At 33.5% G+C, this 20,714-nt stretch overlaps 1 protein-coding gene across 4 annotated transcripts; it reads right to left on the bottom strand.

The window, feature by feature from the left end:
- Positions 1 to 5,560: 5,560 nt before the first annotated feature.
- Positions 5,561 to 18,930, bottom strand: LOC120628002 (E3 ubiquitin-protein ligase siah2-like). Of its 4 annotated transcripts, none has more exons than XM_039896166.1 (9): positions 18,837 to 18,930; positions 18,301 to 18,479; positions 17,959 to 18,087; positions 17,132 to 17,299; positions 16,164 to 16,280; positions 14,779 to 14,883; positions 12,184 to 12,409; positions 9,523 to 9,664; positions 5,561 to 8,486 (listed from the first exon to the last, which is right to left on the bottom strand). In XM_039896166.1, the coding sequence occupies exons 2-9, from the start codon at positions 18,339 to 18,341 to the stop codon at positions 8,038 to 8,040; spliced, it is 1,377 nt and encodes a 458-aa protein (XP_039752100.1). In that variant the 5' UTR covers positions 18,342 to 18,479; positions 18,837 to 18,930; the 3' UTR covers positions 5,561 to 8,037. The 4 variants fall into 4 exon arrangements, with proteins under 4 accessions (XP_039752100.1, XP_039752101.1, XP_039752099.1 ...); XM_039896167.1 differs by having other exon boundaries at positions 18,841 to 18,920; XM_039896165.1 differs by having other exon boundaries at positions 18,658 to 18,870.
- Positions 18,931 to 20,714: the final 1,784 nt, after the last annotated feature.

The raw sequence follows: 20,714 nt of genomic DNA, 5'->3' as shown, positions 1-20,714 counted from the left end.
AGCAAGCCTTAAGGTAAAGTAATCGGCAGATAATTGGACTGTTATATATATTTTTGTTCTTACTCCTCAACAACTACTATAATGCTATATTTAGGTATACTCATAAATTACTTTGTAAGTTGACCTAAATTTTGCCTTGAAAAAGAAACAATAGCATAGAATGATTATTGTCATAAAATACAAGACAAATATAACATAAATATACTACTCTACTCCTACCTCCCTACTTCCATATCTAATAACCTAAACCTAAACCTAATATTATAAATGTCAATGTAAGTTTGTTTGTTACGCTTTCACGCAAAAACTACTTAACCGATGAACATAAAATACACATTTACACATATTCTTGGAAGTGTTACAAGTAATAGAGGATACTTTTTATCCCGACATTAAGCTCGGTTCCTTTGGGAGAGGGTATGAAAGTGTTTGACGATTTAACACCATAACTCCGACAAATTATAACCGATTTAAATAATAATTTTATTACTATATAATATGTGTTTAATTTTGACCGAACTTTGTGTAGATCTGATGAATGTGGTTGGAGATAGAGGACAGAACTCCTCAGCGGACAGCAGCAAACCCGCCATTTAAGGCTTAACGATACTGAATACTTAAATTTTATTTAGTACCACAACTAAATTGAATGCCACATTAAAACACAAAATCAAACGCAGACGAAGTCGCGGGCAACTGCTAGTTTTCTTTATATTTAGGTGTAGATATTGCTGGGATAAAGCTATATCTAGGTTAGTTTTCAATATACAACTATACATTAATTAATAGTAGAAAGTCTGACGTTAACTTCTATGCAGTGAGGCATTCGTCACAAGCCTAAAACAGTTCACTGTTAAATTAAAGGTCAAAGGTAATTATGCGACGTTTAGCCCATAATTACCACGCTGCGCTGACAGGTTGTTGATCACAGTACATGGCAGGGGTACGCAACCTTTTTAAGAGAGCACTTGCAAATTAAGAAATTTGTCTCTGGGCCCGCGCCCTATAAGCCTAGCTAGTTAAAAAAGATAGGTTATATATTATAGCTAGGCAGATAGGCGCAACAAATAAAATATCCACATTGTGAAAGTCCTGAAATTAAAAAAAAATAATTTCGAACAAGGACTTAAGAAAAATAAAACCAACAACCAACAATGAGATAGCTGGGCTTTGTGACCTCCACACAATTTTTAAAAGTCTGCAAACCCGCTGCCCAAAGACTAAGAGAAAAAATATTTTTCTTGGCTCATTCATGGTGCACCTCTGTTCGTTCTACGGCGTCCAGATTGGGTAGCCCAGTGGTATATGGTAATAGTCAGTGGAGTGCACAGGAATTTGGACCAGGGCAAGCATGAAGAAGTAAAATCGCATAAAATTGTAAAATCCTGCTCCGTTGCCAGTTATGTGAAAATGTTAGGGTAGGCTGCGCTTTTATGCATGTATGAAGTGCACGCCACTGGTAAGCACAGAGGATGCTGCTGCCCGTTCTCAGTTACATTCCCATACTCGCCTCGGTCGATATGCCCAGAAGTTCTTGAAAACATGACTTGATCGTCTAGGAAGCGTGTTATATTATTGTTATAGTCACTCTAAAGCACTGTTTGAAACACTTTAGATACGTTTTGGTGTGTAACACTATTTTGCATTGTTTGTAGTTTTAAGTAATTCTATTGGGTCATGGATAATGGAGGTTACTATATTTCAATACAGTTAAGTCAAATCTTCAGTTTCTTTATTAAATTTTTAATAATAATCGAGTACCTATTAGGTGAAGTTCATTAAAATACAGCTACATACAAATATATGAAAATTTGAGGTTGATGAAGATCAGATGATATTTATTGAATTGAAATATAGCATATACCTATTTTAAACTCAATTCTAGTCAACTGTAAGTTCGTCGCTATTTACGAAAGAATATATCAGAGGGTAATACAATAAATTATTTTAACTACAGGGAATGGGAATTGGATAAGATTTTAGAATTTTCAAAACTTTGTTATCTTGCCAGAAAATTGTACCTATAACGTATGTATTGGAAAGTATTTTTCTTGTGATATACCTTTCTACAAAATAATTTTATAGTCGTTGAAACTTTTAACCGACTTCTTGTGGACTAATTGTGGTCAGATGTTGATTTTTTCTTTTATTATCACTAATCCAAAGGGAAAATCTTGGGAAATCCTCAAATTTTAAAGTTTGTTGAATTATCCCAAATGAAACTAAATCTAAGAGTGATTCAAGTGTTGGAGTCTTGAGTCAATGAAGTCGGTTTTTTTTAAAGATTGTTTCCAGAATTTATAGTAGGTAAGTAACAAACTGGCTTATACTGTTATATTTAACGAAGGTTCCAATATAACATAATAATTATGACGAAGCGTTTTTGATGACCATAATAAGTATAACAGTTATTGTATGAAGTATGTATGTATGTATTTTATTTGGTATAATCGATCGGAACAGTGAGATTTATTACCTCTAGAGTTATGAAATTAAGCGTCAAAATTAAGACCCATGAGTACAGAGACAACATAAATAATTAGTTTTTTATGTAAGCTGTCTAATTAAAAATTGGTGCTAGTTCTGTTCTTCTCTAAAGTAAATGATAACGTAAATGTAAAGACAAGTCTAAAAATAGTGCCATACCTTTCATTACGCTATTTGTGGAAAAGGTTAGCATTATTTCTAGAGTTTTAAATTTAGTTTAATATTATTGTCAACTTCATCTTTCTAGTTTGTGTACCATGCGGGTGACATTACTGTAAGAGTAACGGCACTAGACAATAATTAATAAGATTTAAAATGCTTAAGAGGAGCATATCTCTATAAGTAATGACATCTCACTGAATGAGAAAGTTAACACTGAAGGTGTTGCCAGCGGCATCTCTATACAAAAGTTATCGGCAGATTAATTTTCCTAAAGTCGAAGTAAATCCTAAACTAAATTACACATAGCTTTATCTCCGCATTAGCTACACCCAAATATCAAATATATATACATTTAAGAAATACTTTTGTAGTTGCCTTAATTTCGCCTAAAACTGAAATGTTTCAATTTCAAAACAAACATTTAAGCGCAGATAATGCTACCTCTAGCTTAGTTTAGGATTTAGGTCAATTAACAATCTGGATAAATTAATCTGGCGATAACTTTTGTATGGGGATTTGGATGGGGAACCACCTTAAGTGCAAGCGCAACGAGATATTGAATAGCAACAAAGATGTAAATTGCGTATTCGATTAAAAGTGAGTTTAAAAATGTGTTCTTTCCCACCTCTAATACATCTAAAGTTTGTTTATATTCTTTATCACGTCTCGTTTGCCTATATTAAACATTAAATGAAAAATATTTGTCTTGATGTAAAATAAAAAAATATTTTATTCATGTAGACCTTATTACAGGCACCTATGAAGTGTTCATACATTTAACATGTTACACTTATGTTAGTGATGGTGATAAATGCATTCGTTATCTTAAAACTAAAGCTAGGAAGGTTCCAAACGTGCCCTGGTCTAAGAAGAGCCCACAAAAACTTTAGCCAGGTTTTTTGTAGGCAAAGGGAGCCATCAAATATGTATTTTTATTCAAAAGCCTTATTTAAAAAGTTAACGCCGTGATTGGAACGTTCAAAGTCACGTTATTTTTTATGGATATCGCATCAACTATAATTTTATTATTTATGTAAAATTATTAACACTGCCAGAATTCAAAGAAATAAGGTTGTTAGGAATATTTCACCTAAGCTTATATTTTATTTACTTACTTATTTGTAAATGCAATTTAGCAGGTACTTGAATTACAGAAAAAAATACGCTTTATTCGATACCAATTTTTTTATTTTTTACTCAAGGTATCTTATTGTACTATGTTCAAGTACCTATAAGTTACAAAAGACGGCGTAATATCTAATTAAGGTGGGATAAAATATTGAGTTCCCTGTTCTGAAATTGTAAAATCTCATTTGAATGCCGTCCATCGACTTGTTTACAAGTGTACTTGCTTTAATATTTTAAGTAAAAATATTTAAACGACCTAGGTAATATGTGTTCACTTTCGAGGTGTATCATTCTTTAAAAAATATTTGTTTACACGATCATCGAGAAGTAGCTAGGTTCAAGAAAATATTTAGGACTACGCGTATGTTTTATTAGAGGCCTAGGTAAAGTTGAAACTAAAATCCCGGATATGCATCTAAAATAAAATAAAAAGTTATATTACAATAAGTAGCCTGACGTTATTTCGCGTAAATAGTCAATATATGCGATCTATATAATTAATATAGAAATTTTATTTAAAAAAATTAAATTTAGGTGGAAATATTATCCAAACAACGTACCTCAAGTCTATTTTCAAACGGCGCAAAATTCTCCACTCTATTGTCGTGCTCCGGCAGGTGGACAGATAAATTTTATCTATCATCAATGGATATCATCGGGTTATAAATTTTTGTTCTGCCAGAGTTGCGATCCTGCGGTAGTGTGATTCTAAGCACGTTTGTGGGAAGTCTAATGCCCGTTTTCACTTAACCTAGGCATATCCTAAATAAAATACGTACTGATTTAGGTTATTTCTATAGAAATAAAAACGTTTCATCAGTTTGTAGGTGACGACTGTTGGTGAACGGTCGATGTACCTATTCCTTGGAATCTCTTTAGATTAGCCGTTTCGTTAGATTTAGGCATTGCCTTGTTCGTCGTTAGACGGGCGTAAGACTTATTTGTTTAAGCGTTGAATTTTTGTGAATAAAAAGAGCATAGCAGATCTACCTGAATACATAAACGTATTGTTTGTTTAAAGTTTAGACGTTTATATATACGGCCAAAGTTCCAATGATGTATTAGAGCCTTTACACAATCAAAATTCAATACATGCAGGCCTTATGCAATGCTTTTGCAATATCCCACACCCTGAATGCTTTTTGTCTAATAAAATGCTTTATAAAGTATTTTATAACTTCGGCACCGACGTCAGTTTCAATTATTCTACTGTGCCTTAAATTTTCAAGGTTAGATCGTTCATTGTACCTACTCAGAGAAAAAATAGTAGGTATAACCTATCTACGCAAGTATTATTGTAATGTAACTTTTTTGCATAATGTACTTTACCTAAAAGATGTAGTGATAATCACTCTGTAGATTTAGACGAACCTTGTATTCACAGTTGTAACAGGTATTTGGAATTAAAGTATGATACAATATAATATTCTTTTATTGAATTTATTTTAGGTCGTACTCACCCACGAATCTCAAGATATGTTCAGTGTTAAAATTTCTGCACAACCATTGTTAACTGAACCCTTTAACCGACCTCGATTTATTTGTCAAGAGATATATACCGCTTCCTGTCCCATCCTTTCACTTTAAACGAAAAGGAAACCCTGTTTATCCTTTTATAGTGTCTAGGTTACAAGCTATTTCAGTTCCCAATTTCGTGAAGTCTGGTTCAGATCTCAATGTACTTGAAGAGATGTCAAAAATCCTTCTGAAATGCATTTTGTGCGCAAGTAATATTACAATGCCGCAGAATCAGGACTAATGTAACAAATAATAGAGCATTAAATAGTTACTAATATTTATTTTACAAATCACATCAATTATAACTAGGGGATTATTTATTCACAACAAAACAGATTATTTTAGGATAATAATACGTGATCACTTAAAGTAGCAGCTACATGGAGCAAAATTTCTCCATGAAGAAACAGTCTCCAAATTATTAACTATACTTAAAATCTTAAATTGGTAGTCATCCGTTATCTTCGTACGAAATTTGCGGCGGTTATTGTCAAATTTAGCTTAGGAGACATTTCCGCAAAAAATAAATGAGTTACAATTGCAATGTCATTGAGAATCAGGGGTGGTGCAGCATACGTTACATTTGGTCTTAAATTAAAGGAACAAAGAAATAAGAACTATTCTGGTAGGCTTATATAAGGCCTTCCAGAGTTACCCTGTAAACAAAATCCATTTTGTGTAAGTACATGGACCCACTACGCCGGAAAACAAATAATAGAAGTTAGTTTGACCAGAGAATCAGAGTTAATAGTTTGTTCCAATAATTATAGAATATCGCGTAATTCTTCTATTAGGTTACCAACTCATTTTCCTTATTTAAACTACTTGATTTGACAGCGACGGTTGTACACTCGTCACAAATTGAATGGAAGAGGCAAAGGAAATGCCAGAAAAGTTATACAAAAAGGTACCTAGGTCTTTTATAACCTCGATTATTAATTCGATTGAAAACGAAATACAATGTTAGAACTAAAATGCCTCGAATATCTGAGCCTTAATAACTATACAAAGTTTGCTACACCTTAATTTGCATGACAATTGCAATTTTCTATGTTTTAATGCTTATAAGTAATATTTATCGCTAGTAACACGAGCTTTGCACGCCACCAAATATAATATAAAAACTATGTTATACATGCCACTGAGTTAGATAAAGAACATATAGATAGACCTTAACTTATATTTATCTCTAGTTCCAAGAGTTTTGCAAGCCACCACAGATAATATAAAAACTGTGTTATATATGCCACTAAGTCAGATTTAGAACCTATAGATATACATAACTTTACCAAACATTCGGCGAAAAAGAAAAATTTATTTTACCCTAAAATAAGGGAATTAGTATTTCTGGCAACACCTACTGTCCGAGCAAGATTAAGTATAGTGTTTCCACGCGAGCTGCTATATCGCTATATAATCCATATGCCCTATACATTATTATGTTACTATAGTTTTCTATACCTATAATGTTTGTATTTAAACTCTGAACTTTCTTACCTGTCTTGTTGTAAACAACCATTATCATTATAAACATTTCTAATAATATTTAGTTTTTCACATATCAATAGACGAAATACTATTTATTTTGAGCGAGACGACGCGATGGTAACACAATTTGTATTGAGCGAGATGATTTAAGAAAAAAATACTCAGCTTAGTTTCTTGTGGAAATCAAGGCACGTTAAGATTACTTCCACCACACATTGTAAAAAATATTTATAATGATTTACTTGAGCTTGAAATAGAGATCTAGTTAATACGATCATAGACAGGATAGAGGTCTATCCTATATATGATCATATTAATTATTAAGAGTAAATTTTATTGTTTCCTTTCATTTGCTAAAACAGTAGCCTGAGTACCGAATGTTCCTATTTTAAAAGTAGTCAGGCATCAGTATGCTTATAAGACTGATTGAAGAATGACTTTTAAAATAGGAACATTCGGACCTTAGACTACTGTTTTGCCAAATGAAATAAAAAAATATTACTTACTGTAGAATTCAAGAAAAACTTAAGCTTCAAAACATAATTAGGTCTATATTTCCGACTTAACGGTTTCGGTACAAGAAAACGACTACAAGGGTGCAAAACTCATGCTGGATGTGCTTAACCACCGTAAATAAAATATCAATCGGGCCACACTATTAAGGCATACATATACTCTATTTTTACTAACTTGTCTTATAAAGTAAACATTCTTTATAAACTTTTAAAATAAATATAAACAAACAAAATAAAAAGAGATTTGCTTTAAATGGTAAGTGTGTTTTATTATTTTGTTAACAATTTTAAACAAACTTTGAGCTAACGAAATGTGTGAATTGTTCCATAAAATAATGACTGTTTATTACATTTTTATTACGAACAAAAAAGAAATAAAAATAAATTAAAACTTCAAAATTTATTTGAAACTTCGACCATTTAATAGTACTATATTCCATGATATAGCGATGATATAGTTTCACATCAAAAATAGTTTACATTAAGACAAGGAAGAAAAAATAGATTTTAAATGTGTGACGGGTAGGCAGATGCTTTGTCGACATTTTAATATACTTCACTTTGGTCTAATTTGTACCTGATCTGGAACAGTACGCAAAATCTAATTTTGACGGACTGGGGTCTCCATCGACTGCCTAGGTGAAATATTTTGAAATTCAATAGTTTAAAGTTGTTAAGGAGGTGAGCTAACTTCAGCCCGGCCAAGTAAGATTGTGATAACTGTACACGTTCTTATAATTCATTCCACGTTCCTTCGAGGGTCGAAGTTATTTTTTATATAGAATCTGTACGTCAGCTTCTTATTCTCGAGGAACGTACGTGCATAATCCGCACTAAGGACGGCGCACTTCTTTTGAGAGAAAACCTCCTTAACTGTCTCGCTATTAGAGATACAAGTGTCAATGTATTTATATTTTCTCCGCGGCTGCCTTTTATTATAAACGTGCAGTTCGTATGACCATTTTGAAGCGCTGAATTTTGTACTCATCGTCTGAACGGTCATGCAAATTATTTTTTGCTCCTGATTGACTTCTAAGTGTACTAGAAAGTGGAAAGGGCCAAGGTTAACCAAATGTACAACTCTATGGTTTACATCAATGTTAACCAGATACATTTCCTTATTTACGTCAGCCTCGAAATGTTCACGATGCTCCTCTTTAAAATGCATTACAAGTTGATTTATTTTACCTACAAAGATACAAAATACATTAGTTACCTACTGAATTATTTTATTTACGAGACAAGTAAAATACTTTAAAGGTCATTCACGCGTCAAGGGCTTAAAGTCGAGGCTTTCAAAAAATGCGCCAGCCCTTTCTTTTGTCACCAGGTGTAATGTCTGGCACGAATTTTTTTGCACTTAAGACTCATAGGCAGGGCTAGCACGGGCAGGAGACAAAAATAATACCCCCTGACTAGGGATATAATTAAAGTGTCCACCCGCTAAAGGATGGGATCGTGGAATAGTTTTCCCCCGTTTCTTATTACACATATATTATTTGGATATTACTTCCACTTGTGCTCCAGTGCTCTGAGAGTTGATAAAGCTGTGGGAGGAGATAATTTTTTATCCCTTCATCGGGGATATAATTGTCTCCAACCCATGCTAGCCATGCAGGATAACAAGATATGTAAATTTCTATAAAAGAGGCATAATGACGTCTCTCGTGTTATATAGTTTCCAATATAATACAAATATCAAAATTTCTCAAAACAAACTCTTGAAAACCTTGTTCCAACTAGATTATCGCTATCCAACTAAAGAACTTTATAAAAAATCTAACATACTTTCCCTTAGCCAGATGTATAAATATAAAATATGCTACTAGTTAGAAAAATACTTACCAAAGTCATACATACACAAATTACTTTTAAAACTAAATCACATCTAAATATACGAAATAGGCATAAATTAAGATTACTACAGACTAGAACTAAGAATGGCAGTAAAAAAATGCAGGTTGAGTATACAATAGTCTACCCAAACAGAATTTTTGCGAGAAATCTGTTAAATCATTTAAAAATAAGCTAAAAAAGCTAATTGTTTAAATTATTTATAAACCCTCACCTTTTGGATTTTTGGCGTTTATTTTGTTTTGTATCACACTAACTAGATAATACATTACCACTTCTTTGTTTTTTTTAATTTCTCATTAAGTGTAACTGTTTCTTTTGAGAATAAATGTCTTTATACCTAATATATTTACTTATGGTTCAAGCTTACCTGTCCATGTACATATTCCAAAAATTTCCGCCAGGGGACATGCCATTTCTCGGTAAGGGCATTCTTTGATATGCTCATCAATTTCATTTCTCTTAAAAGACAGGCGACATCCATCTCCGGCATGGGGGCAAAAACTTAGTTTCTAAAAATTTCCAAACAATTTTAATATTTTAGTGCATTAAAGTTAACTAAATAGTTATTATTATTTTATAAAATACTAGCTTTTTTGCACGCGAATTCATCCTCGTTTGTATCGGTTTATTTCCCGGAACAAAAAAAAATTCTGACTGCAGGAAAATTTTACCAGAATTGGTCTAGTTGAAAAAAAATTGAAAAAAAGAGAATATTTCTCTATGTAGAAATATTCTCTTTTTTTTAAATTTTTTAAGCTTTATAATGTGCCACATTTTATTAAAATCGGTGCAGTAGTTGAGTCGAACAAAGGTAACATAATGAAACAGACTCTGTAAATACAATATTAGTACGACTAATATTTACTAGGGACAGTAAAAACCTTTTATCATACCAGAGACACCTACATTCAATATGCTGGTCATACGAAACTCGCATAAAATACGCTTTCAAAGCACACAGAGACACACAGAACTCAACCTAATTTTCAAATTAAAAGTGAGACACAAAACACGCATGATAGACTTTTATGCCTCACATAAAGAACACTGGTAACTCACAAGTGAGACTACAAAACTTACAATGTGGACACTTTTTATCCACATGCCAGACATACAGAATTTACATAAAAGACACCCGCATCTTACATGCTGGTCATACGAAAGTAGCCTAAGACACTTTTAAAATCACATGGCAAGACGTACATAACTCGCATAAAAGACACTTTGAAATCACACGGCGAGACGTACATAACTCGCATAAATGACACTTTGAAATCACACGGCGAGACGTACAGAACTCGTATAAAAGGTACTTTGAAATCACATGGCGAGACGTACATAACTCGCATAAAAGACACTTTGAAATCACACGGCGAGACGTACAGAACTCGTATAAAAGATACTTTGAAATCACATGGCGAGACGTAGAGAACTCGCATAAAAGACACTTTGAAATCACATGGCGAGACGTACAGAATTCGCATAAAAAACACTTTGAAATCACATGACGAGACCTACAGAACTCGCATGTAAGACACTTTAAAATCACATGGCATAAAAGACTCTCAACTCGACAGCAAGGCATCATAACTTGCAAAGACACTTGCAACTCACATGCAAAATATACAAAGCTCTCATAAAGGACTCGTATTTCTACTCTCATGCCAAACCTATAAAACTAACATAAAAATACACCTGCATCTTTCTTGCTGGACGTACGGAACTAGCATAAAAGACGCTTTGAAATCACAGAGGTACAGAACACGCATAAAAGACGCTTTGAAATAACATGGCGAGACGTACAGAACTCGCATAAGAGACACTTTGAGATCACATGGCGAGACGTACAGAACTCGCATAAAAAACACTTTGAAATCACATGGGGAGACGTACAGAACTCGCATAAAAAACACTTTGATATCACATGGCGAGACATACTGAACTCGCATATAAGACACTTAAATGACATGGCGGGAGGTACAGAACTCTCATATCAAGACACTTGGAAATCAACTGGCGAGACGTACAGAACTCGCATAAAAAACACTTTGTAATCACATGGCGAGAAAAAATGAAAACGAGCAAGGATAGCTCAATGCTGACATTAAGGTGTCCAGACTATACAACTTGTAACCGAATTACGATATACTGTTAAAGGGTGCAAAGTATCGGTAAGTAAAGTATAAGAATCCTTTTATCACCCTGTAAAACTTTTGTAACACCTTTGGAACTTACTACCAGAACATATTAGACACTGCCGATCGGTGCACTCTTTTAAACACAATGTAAAGGAGCATTATCTATCGTTGTCATAGTATATTTATCACTGTTTACTTATTATAGATATATATATTTATATTATATAAATATTTATTATATTATTTTTATGTATTTTGTATACATATTATATTCAAATGTTATTGTATTAGTATGTAGAATTTTGTTATTATTTAGATATATTAAATATACTTAGTAGTTATTATGAAGTATATTGTACCTTTATTTGACCTATACCACAATTAAATCATCTTACTCAGATCCTGGGGTAGCTGGAAGAGATCTCTTATAGAGATAAGCTTGCCTTTGTACACTTCATGTATCTTATGTTCACAATCACAACTTATGGTACATAAATAATAAATAAATAAATAAAAATATTAAATCATATTTATTTTTGCATACAAACGATTTCGAAACATCTAATTGTTTACTTATGACAAACCTTTTGAAGATAAAAGACCGACACGCGCATAGTACCTACGCTACGCGACGCGTACCCAATAAAGTGACAGTAGTCACTTGATTTTAATTTCGCATGTGATGTTAGTGCTGTATCTGATTTCTTTCAGTAAAACTAGTAAAACTATGGCAGTGGTTTACTCAGATACTATTGGCGTTTCGGTTTAACAGATGAGTCTCAGAGACAGGACATAATGTACCTCTAAAGCCCGTGAAGTATTATTTGGGATTACATTTACACGTTGTAGAACGATATCACTGATGCTTTCCTTCGAAATTGCTTACTTACCCCATCGTTAAATTCATGTCGTTTCAATTCTGCAATATGCGCTTCAAGCGTAATATTCCTCATGTCTGAGATAAACTCGGGGCATATACCACATCGAGCGTTCTTTAATCTGCACTCCTTACATGAGCTATGTCCGTTCTTGCATTGATAAATGTACAGTCCCAGTTCGTCGTTACAGGTCACACATTTCACTATGCTCTGAGATGCTTCATAACGAGGGGCATTCCTACAAAAGATAAAATAAATAAATATAATTAAAATTATCAAAAACTTAATAAATAGGCAAATGTTTAATAAATGAATAATAATAATAAATAAATATACTACGACAATACACACATCGCCATCTAGTCCCAAAGTAAGCATAGCTTGTGTTAGGGGTACTAAGATAAATGATGGATATTTTTTTATGAATAATGTACATAAATACTTATAGTATATAGATAAACACCCAGACACTGAAAAACATTAATGTTCATCACACAAATATTGTCCAATTGTGGGAATCGAACCCACGTCCATGGACTCAGAAAGCAGGGTAGTTGCCCAGCGTGCTAATCATCCTGTTGGAAGAGGTCTTTAGTCCAGCAGTCAACTGTTATAGACTATTGATGATACAAAATATTCCAACAACCATAGAATTAAGAACATACAGAAACCGTGTACACGGCTAATATTGAAGCATCATAAATGACTCCACTTTAGTAGTGTTTCTCGAACAGGCAGAACACACTTCACTCCATTTAGCAGTTGACAGTAATTATTTTACCCCTGTTTTAAACGTTTACCTTAAAATGGGGTAAATGGGAGAATTTTGTGAGCTAGCAACATTACGTGGGTGTGAAGTGTCTAAAAAACTATCAATGCTTCAAAGATACTAGGGATATAAAAAGGGAATACGGAATATGGACTTCCTAAGAGGCCTGTACTCTCCTGACTAGACGATATTAAGCGCAATCTTTTTATCAAAATAATAATTTTAGTAATCGAAGAACTTTTTATTTTGCTCTGATCACTGTCAGTTTACGCACACCGAGTGATTAAAAAGACACTTTTTTTATTGCTTTTATAAGTGAATATAAATAGACAAATGTTGGGAAAACTATTTTTAACACTTATAATATTTTTAAATCTCTTTTTATTATTTAAACTAATAAAAAAATTGTTTATTAAAGTTCTGTCTTGGACGTCCGTGTGTCTGTATGTGCGGATCCCGTATCTTGTGGTCACGATAACGAGCGAAATACTTCACTTATCGAGTTGGTTTTTTTAAAGGCTTCAGTATTTTGCGGAATAGAAGCCTATTACTTTTCACGGTATAATTAGATGTAGTTTAATTATTATTTATAAATAATCTCAATTTTATTGTAATGAATGAGATTATGAGGCGTGCACTTTTGGTATACCAACTATTATTTAATATTATAGAAAATTCAGAAGATATCGTAATTTGTATAATTCGTTCACAAATTTGTAGTATTTTAAATGCATATTATTTAAATTAGAAAACAGTCCCAACATTTTGTTAATATTCTAATCCAGCAGATTTTCTTAGCTTGATTGATTTTTAGGCAGTCCATCCTTAAACAAGGGATATTTTGGAAACATCGACAATTGTTGCTTTTCAATTTAGAAATTATATTGAATCATATCTGTGATTTGCCTGACTTCAAAACGATTACACCATATGGGGGGTTTTTTTTTTTTTAGAGAATTACGAACTACAGTCACCTCCGCGTCCTTTATAATAATTTCTAAGTGTTGTTGGGGCTGCCGCGAATCTGCTTGTTCGTGTACGAACACTGTATTAACGCTACTATGCGAAAGAGATGCGCGCAGTGCCTGACTAAGCAAAGTATAAAGTAGTAAAAATATGGGTTCTTAAGTATAAAGTAGTAAAAATATAATTCAATACTCAAAACGTATCTTAAATACAGTAGGTATTTGCTATCTAAAGGTTACAAGGTTGTGGGTAATTAATAGTGTAGTAAATTATTATAGACGATGTCTGTGTGCGTGGGCGTGTGCGTGTGCGTGTCTGTTAGTCAGTCAGTCAGTCCAGGCAGAGATGAGTGGTATTAAATATGCTGGGCCCGTAGCAATTGCTACTCTTGCTACGTGGTAATAGGCCGCTGGCCCCAATTCTGTTCTAAGGGTTATTATGACCAGGTTTGATTGTGTTTATATTCGACACTGCTGCGGTAGACATGTAGCTTTGGCTATGTGATTTTACACACACACACACCCGTACACGCACACACACAAACACACGCTCACACACATACACCCACAAACCATTCAAATATACCTACGCTATAATTTTGCCTGTTTATTTTTCAAACGTTTGTTATTAAGACCTTAGATATTGGGAAGACACTGCCTCCTGTAACAGTTTAAACTAAAGCAGGAGACAAGGCTTCACACTAATAAATGTATCCGTTTTTTTTCTAATTAAATAAAGATATTATATTATTATTAATTTAAATTAAAACGAAATAATTTTTATTTTATTTATTATGACATTTTATATAATAATATTTCAATTATTAATCTAATTTATTTTGAAAAATGGATTTGTTTTCATTTATATTTTACCTGCTTTGCGGCTTAGACGTAAACGGTAGAACTTTTGCAGAGCTGGTTGAAGGAATAGCTCGGGACGACTGAGCTATTGGGTGTTCTGGTTGAGACTGATTTAATCTAAAAAAAAAGTTATCATGAGACGTGTACTATTGCATGCACTATAGCATCATCATAATTAATAGCCTATAAAAGTCCACTTCTGGACTAAAAGCCTCTCGCAACGGGAGGGTTTGCCCATAATCACCACGCTGGGTAGACGGGTTTGTGATCGCAATAGATGCTAGTAATAGCACAGAGGACGTTGCTCGTTCTCCGTTATATTCCCTTAGTCGCCTCGTACGACACCCGCGGGAAGAGACGGAGTGGTGTACAGCTGTATTCTGATCTGCCGTCACCACACGGCATTATATAATCATAACCAATCGGCACTAGGCCAGCATGGTGGACTACGACCTACACCCTTCTCATTGTAGGAGGAGACCCATGGCCTGTAGAGGGCTACCGGCCCTTTACAGGCCACGGGTTGATATGAAGACAATTTCAATTGTAGTTATTAAATAAAAATTTAAATTAATTTATTTAAGGCATCACCCATAGCAATAAAGAACAAAAAAATTATAAAATGTCACTAAAATGAAAATAGACATCTGTGATGAAAACCCTACGATAATAGAAAACGCTGATCGCACTGATACATGGCGAACCCGCTGAATCCTTCTCTAAGCGAAAGTTGACTCAAAAATAAACAATAATAATAAATAAATGTACTATGAAAATACACACATCGCCGTCTAGCCCCAAAGTAAGCGTAGCTTGTGTCATGGTTAATATGTTTATAAATAATATACATAAATACTAAGAATATACATATAAACACCCAGACACTGAAAAACATTCATGCTCATCACACAAACCTTTTCTAGTAGTGGGAATAGAACCCACGGTCTGGGACTCAGAAAGCAGGATTGCTGCAAACAGCGTCAATTGGCCGTCAAAAAAAAAATTACTTGTAAGCGCTCAGTGGAGTAGTGCAGGTATCGTTCACTAAAACTTTCTTAAATCTCACCAGACGATTACGCTGGATATAAAACTGCGCCGGAAATAAAAATCGAGGCACGAAAACCGAGTTGCCCAAAAATAAAGCGAAAATACAGCTCGGTATTTATTTAACCAATAAATAAGTTTTATACAGTTGAAAAACACCAAAAATGCCTACTTGCCCAATTTCCTAGGTATACAAAATATTAAGTTTGTTTTTTTAATTGAAAAGCATCATATGGAAACACTAAATGTGCACTGATCATTATACTTTTGAGTCTCAAAGAAAAATTCACACACATTTCTTTTGTTTGTATTGATTGATTCCAATAGAAAATGTGAATATGTTGGTTATTTACCTGGGCTGTGTTTGTGAAGGTAGAGAATTTCTCACAGAATGAGCAGTGGTTTTCAGACCTTCCGTAGATGCTGGAGCGGTGGGAGCTGAAGGAGCTGATGGTAGTACTGGAGAAAATCTTAAAATAAAAAACAGAAGTTTTTTTATAGCAGGCTTGAAAGCAAGCAGTAGGTAAAATGTATTGCAGTAAATAGTATCATTATAAGCGTTGATAGCCAAGCAGTAAGAGCTTCCACTCCGATGGAAGTATGGATTAAAATAATTATTGCCAATAATATTGGTGTGTATACTGCATGCCTCACAGGTATTGACGGCCGACTGGCGCAGCTGGCAGCGACCCTGCTTTCTGAGTCCAAGGCCGTGGGTTCGATTCCCACAACTGGAAAATGTTTGTGTGAAGAACATGAATGTTTTTTAGTGTCCCAGATACTAGTATACTGTTTATATGTATATTATAAGTATTTAAGTATATTATTCATAAAAATATTCACCAGTTATCTTAGTACCCATAACACAAGCTACACTTACTTTGGGACTAGATGGCGGTGTGTGTATTGTCGTAGTATATTTATTATTTATATACCAGAACTCAACGAGGTCCTCACATAAATGAGATGGAAGTTCTACTAACTACTATCACCACTTTAACTTCTTTAACATGCAAGTTAATGAAGTTAAAGCTTTCTTTTATAAAAAAAAATTAAATAAGAAGCATCCCAAAGGCCAATCCTTAATAATCAAAAACATCGCAATTTAAAATATTGTATGGGGATTACTTATGATTACTAAAATAATATTTAAGTGGTAAGCTAGCTTCGCCAGTTAGTTTTTCTTTTATACTTCAGACATGTAATTCTATTTATAAAAGATAATGTACCTTGTCCGTACACTTGCCAATTCATAAGATAATGTAACATTTTCTTTTCTCAAACTGTAACTTTTACTAGTTTGCAATAACTGAAAACTTACTGAGTATTTGATGGATTCTGGAAGCATGAAGTACTGGGGTTTGTATAAGCAGTTGTCATCTGGGCATTATTATTAGCTATGTTGTATAGATTTGGGTACAACTGAGTGCTTGCAGGGATACTGGTTTGTTGGTTAGCATTATTGTTGGGAGTTTGGTTTCCATTAATGCTAGAACAAAAAAATAATAACAATTGTTAGTTGGTAGAACATGAAAGTTTTCAAGTAACTATAACCTGCTAACGGGACTATTACCATGCCTTCACTATCAGTCCTTTTCTTTAGTAAGACTGCTGAGCTGTGTTTAATGAAACAGAAAAAGTAGGATCAAAATTTTCACACATGTATTGTGAATAACAAAAATAAAAAGGAGTTCAAAATAAAAGAAATACACATTCCCATACAAGAAACATGATTTTGAAGACTTAATATTTTAATACTATGTAATGTTCCACATTGTAACTTGGTATGGAAATAATAGAAAGTCTACTCACACTTGATCACTTTTTAATTATTTTTGTAGATGACGTATGTATGTGCACATACATGTGTATATGTAGTAGTAATATTACTATAACTTTACATAATACTTTGTAACTGCTATGTGCACTTGTAATTCACATGCATTTTGGTACATGTTATTGTGTGTGCTAAATTTAAAAACATGATCATATGTTTGTTTTTAGTGCTCTTAATTAATTCTCTCATTCTCTAACACAACGGAAGCAAAGTAGTTAGCTGCTTTGCTTGTGAGAGAATGAAAGGTGGTGTACATAGATCCCTGCACCATGCTACAATGCTAAAACTGGATATGCTTTAGAAGTACATACTTATTTTGAGCCAGTTGTAATGATCGCACTGCTAGCCTTTGGGCTTTCTTTAGTTCCTCACATTTTTGTTCATACATTTGCCTTTGAGTTGCTAAGGTCTGCTTCAGTACCTTCTCAGTGTAGTCCTCTCTAATATGGGAAAAAATAATAAATTGTGTACATATTTCTGCATACAGGATCCTTTGAATATTAAAAAGGCCAAAGAAAATAATTTTTTTAACAGCAATGCACACCAAATGCAAGTTAAAGATGTGGGCATGGCAGTAACAAGTCGTATTGTTTGAAACTGTATAGAACCGTTTTGTACAGTTTGATGAAAAATCAATTAAATAACTTGCTTACCTTGCTTTTTGAGAATCGGATTTAGAGTTATCAGCACCCATTGTAATTTAACACCTTTATTCTCGCAGTTGATTCACTCACACCCGTTTAAGATCTCCTATTTCATGACACCTACGTAAAGTACGTGCTTTGACACCTAATTATCAACAACAATCCAGTGGTGCAGGTCGCATCCCCAACTGAAAAAGTTAAACACAACTCATTATTACGTCAGTGCAACTCATAGATGATAATATGCATGCTGTCTATAATGATCACAAAATTACATCCTGATTACTAAACAATCAATAAAAATGGACAAAGAAAACAAATTACAATGACTAGTTCATAGCAACCGCTGATTATTATCCTACTTACTGAAACCCAAACTGAAGTATAGAATTTAATTAAGGAACACACCTCAGTCAACAACCTCTACAACCTCAATTAACACAAACAAGCTCAACATTCTATATACATTGACCATTGTTTATTCAATAAACAATAATCTTAATCGTTAAACAACTGATCAAGAATGTTTTACGGTAGCCACGTACCTACCCTTTTTGATAAGTTACAAGTTTCAACTATCAAAGTTTTTGTAAAAGGTACCGACCATGGACATTAAAGACGTGGGGCAACCAGTGTTGCATGTTTCAATATGAATAATTGCGGTCCGAAAAATTATATTTGCATTGTTACGCAGTAAGAGGAAAGAAGAATACTTTTAATCAATCATCAAATTACAATAATTACGCTAAACGGATATATAATCCGTTTAGCTTAATTTGACGCGTGAAATTATTGGTGGAACTGAAACATTCAGTGATGCAATTCATTGATTTGCTGTCCCACAAATTTGGTTCAACGTGGTTTGGTTGTTGTTACGTAACTACTATGGAGGGTAGAGGTAAGGAGAGTCATCTTATATGGGAGAAAAGTTGAAAAAGTGTCCAGTGTATGCACTAAATAACAGTTCAAAAATCCTCCACAATGGCGCTGGTGGATGCACACGGTATGGTATGAATGTAGCAATCGTAGATGAATTGAAGTATGCCGAGTTAAAAAATTTAATGTCATTATCGACTAAAGTAGTTAATTATTGAGAATTTCAACAACTTACGTTGTACTAAATATTGTGGTAAATATAACCTTACTTCCTTGTATCTCCATACTTCCTTGTTTATTTTTCAAGCCTACTCTAACAATATTTATATTTGGCGCTTCTTTTAAGAGTTACCCTGATGCAAATGTGGCGCCATCCTAATTTAATACATTTTGACGACACTTTTTCATATACACAGATGACTCTCCTTACCTCTACCCTCCATAGTAACTACCTACCATCATTGTGACGCTCGCCAAAGAATGACACTAAGGTATTACTTTATTGATCAGGATTTTTTACAAATGCGCTAATAACATACATTTTATTTAATTTGTTAAAATACATATTCCTTTTTTTATTATTTTCCCTGACATCGAAGTCATGTAAAAAAAAGAGGTACTATAGTCTTAAAAAAGTAATAGGCCCGTTTTGACATTTGTCATCGCATCGTAACTAGTTATGGAACCATAAGACTCGGTACTCGATACTCACGATAAATCAATTCAATTTTATATCAGTACTTGATTGATATGATTATGTATTGTAAAATGTTCGTTCGTTCAAAGTATTCCTTTAACTTCGCAACCAATTCGGGTGACTAGCTGTTGATTATACGTCCACTTTTCAACATGTTGAAACAGAGTTCGTACTATATAACAACGAACACAAATATCGAGTCAAATCACTATGTTCAAATCAATGTCCAAAGTAGAAGAGCCAAAGTTAACGTAATAGTAAACAATATATATCAAACTTAAACGAGCACACAGTCAACTTTACAAGATGGGGAACGAAAAACTGCGCAGTGCGCGCGGAGACGCTTCAGTCATGTGGCGCTTGGTCAGATACATCAACTCAGACTCATTATTTAGAATCCAGTGTCGTTAATTCAAAATTTTATTTGTGGTGTGCAGTAAAGATTAGTACACAATATTTAATTTCGATATTCAGTAAAGAAATGGTTACAACTCTAGAATAAAAAAAAAAAAAGACTGAGAACGTAATAGTTTTCGAAACGTTTCGCAACAATTATAAATTGCATGCTACTATAAAGTAAGCGCAAAAACAATACTCGCCATATATTCTTTCATATTATTTAACGTCCCAAAAAAATTTACGTATTTTTTATTGCATATTTGCATATTTGTTGGAGTCAACAATTTTTTTTCTTACAGTTCCACCAAAAAATTTTTTTTGTCTAATACATCAACATCGTATCATACATCCATGGAATTAAATTTATGATTATTGACACATAAAACTTGAAATTCTATAATTTTAATAAATTAAACTGCGCAGTTTGGGCAATTTTCATGTTGAATGTAGG

This window comes from Pararge aegeria, chromosome 12, assembly GCF_905163445.1.
Source record: "Pararge aegeria chromosome 12, ilParAegt1.1, whole genome shotgun sequence".
Lineage (NCBI taxonomy): Eukaryota > Metazoa > Arthropoda > Insecta > Lepidoptera > Nymphalidae > Pararge > Pararge aegeria.
The sequence above is the reverse complement of the archived record's forward strand: the minus strand, read 5'-3'. Positions and strand labels throughout refer to the sequence as shown.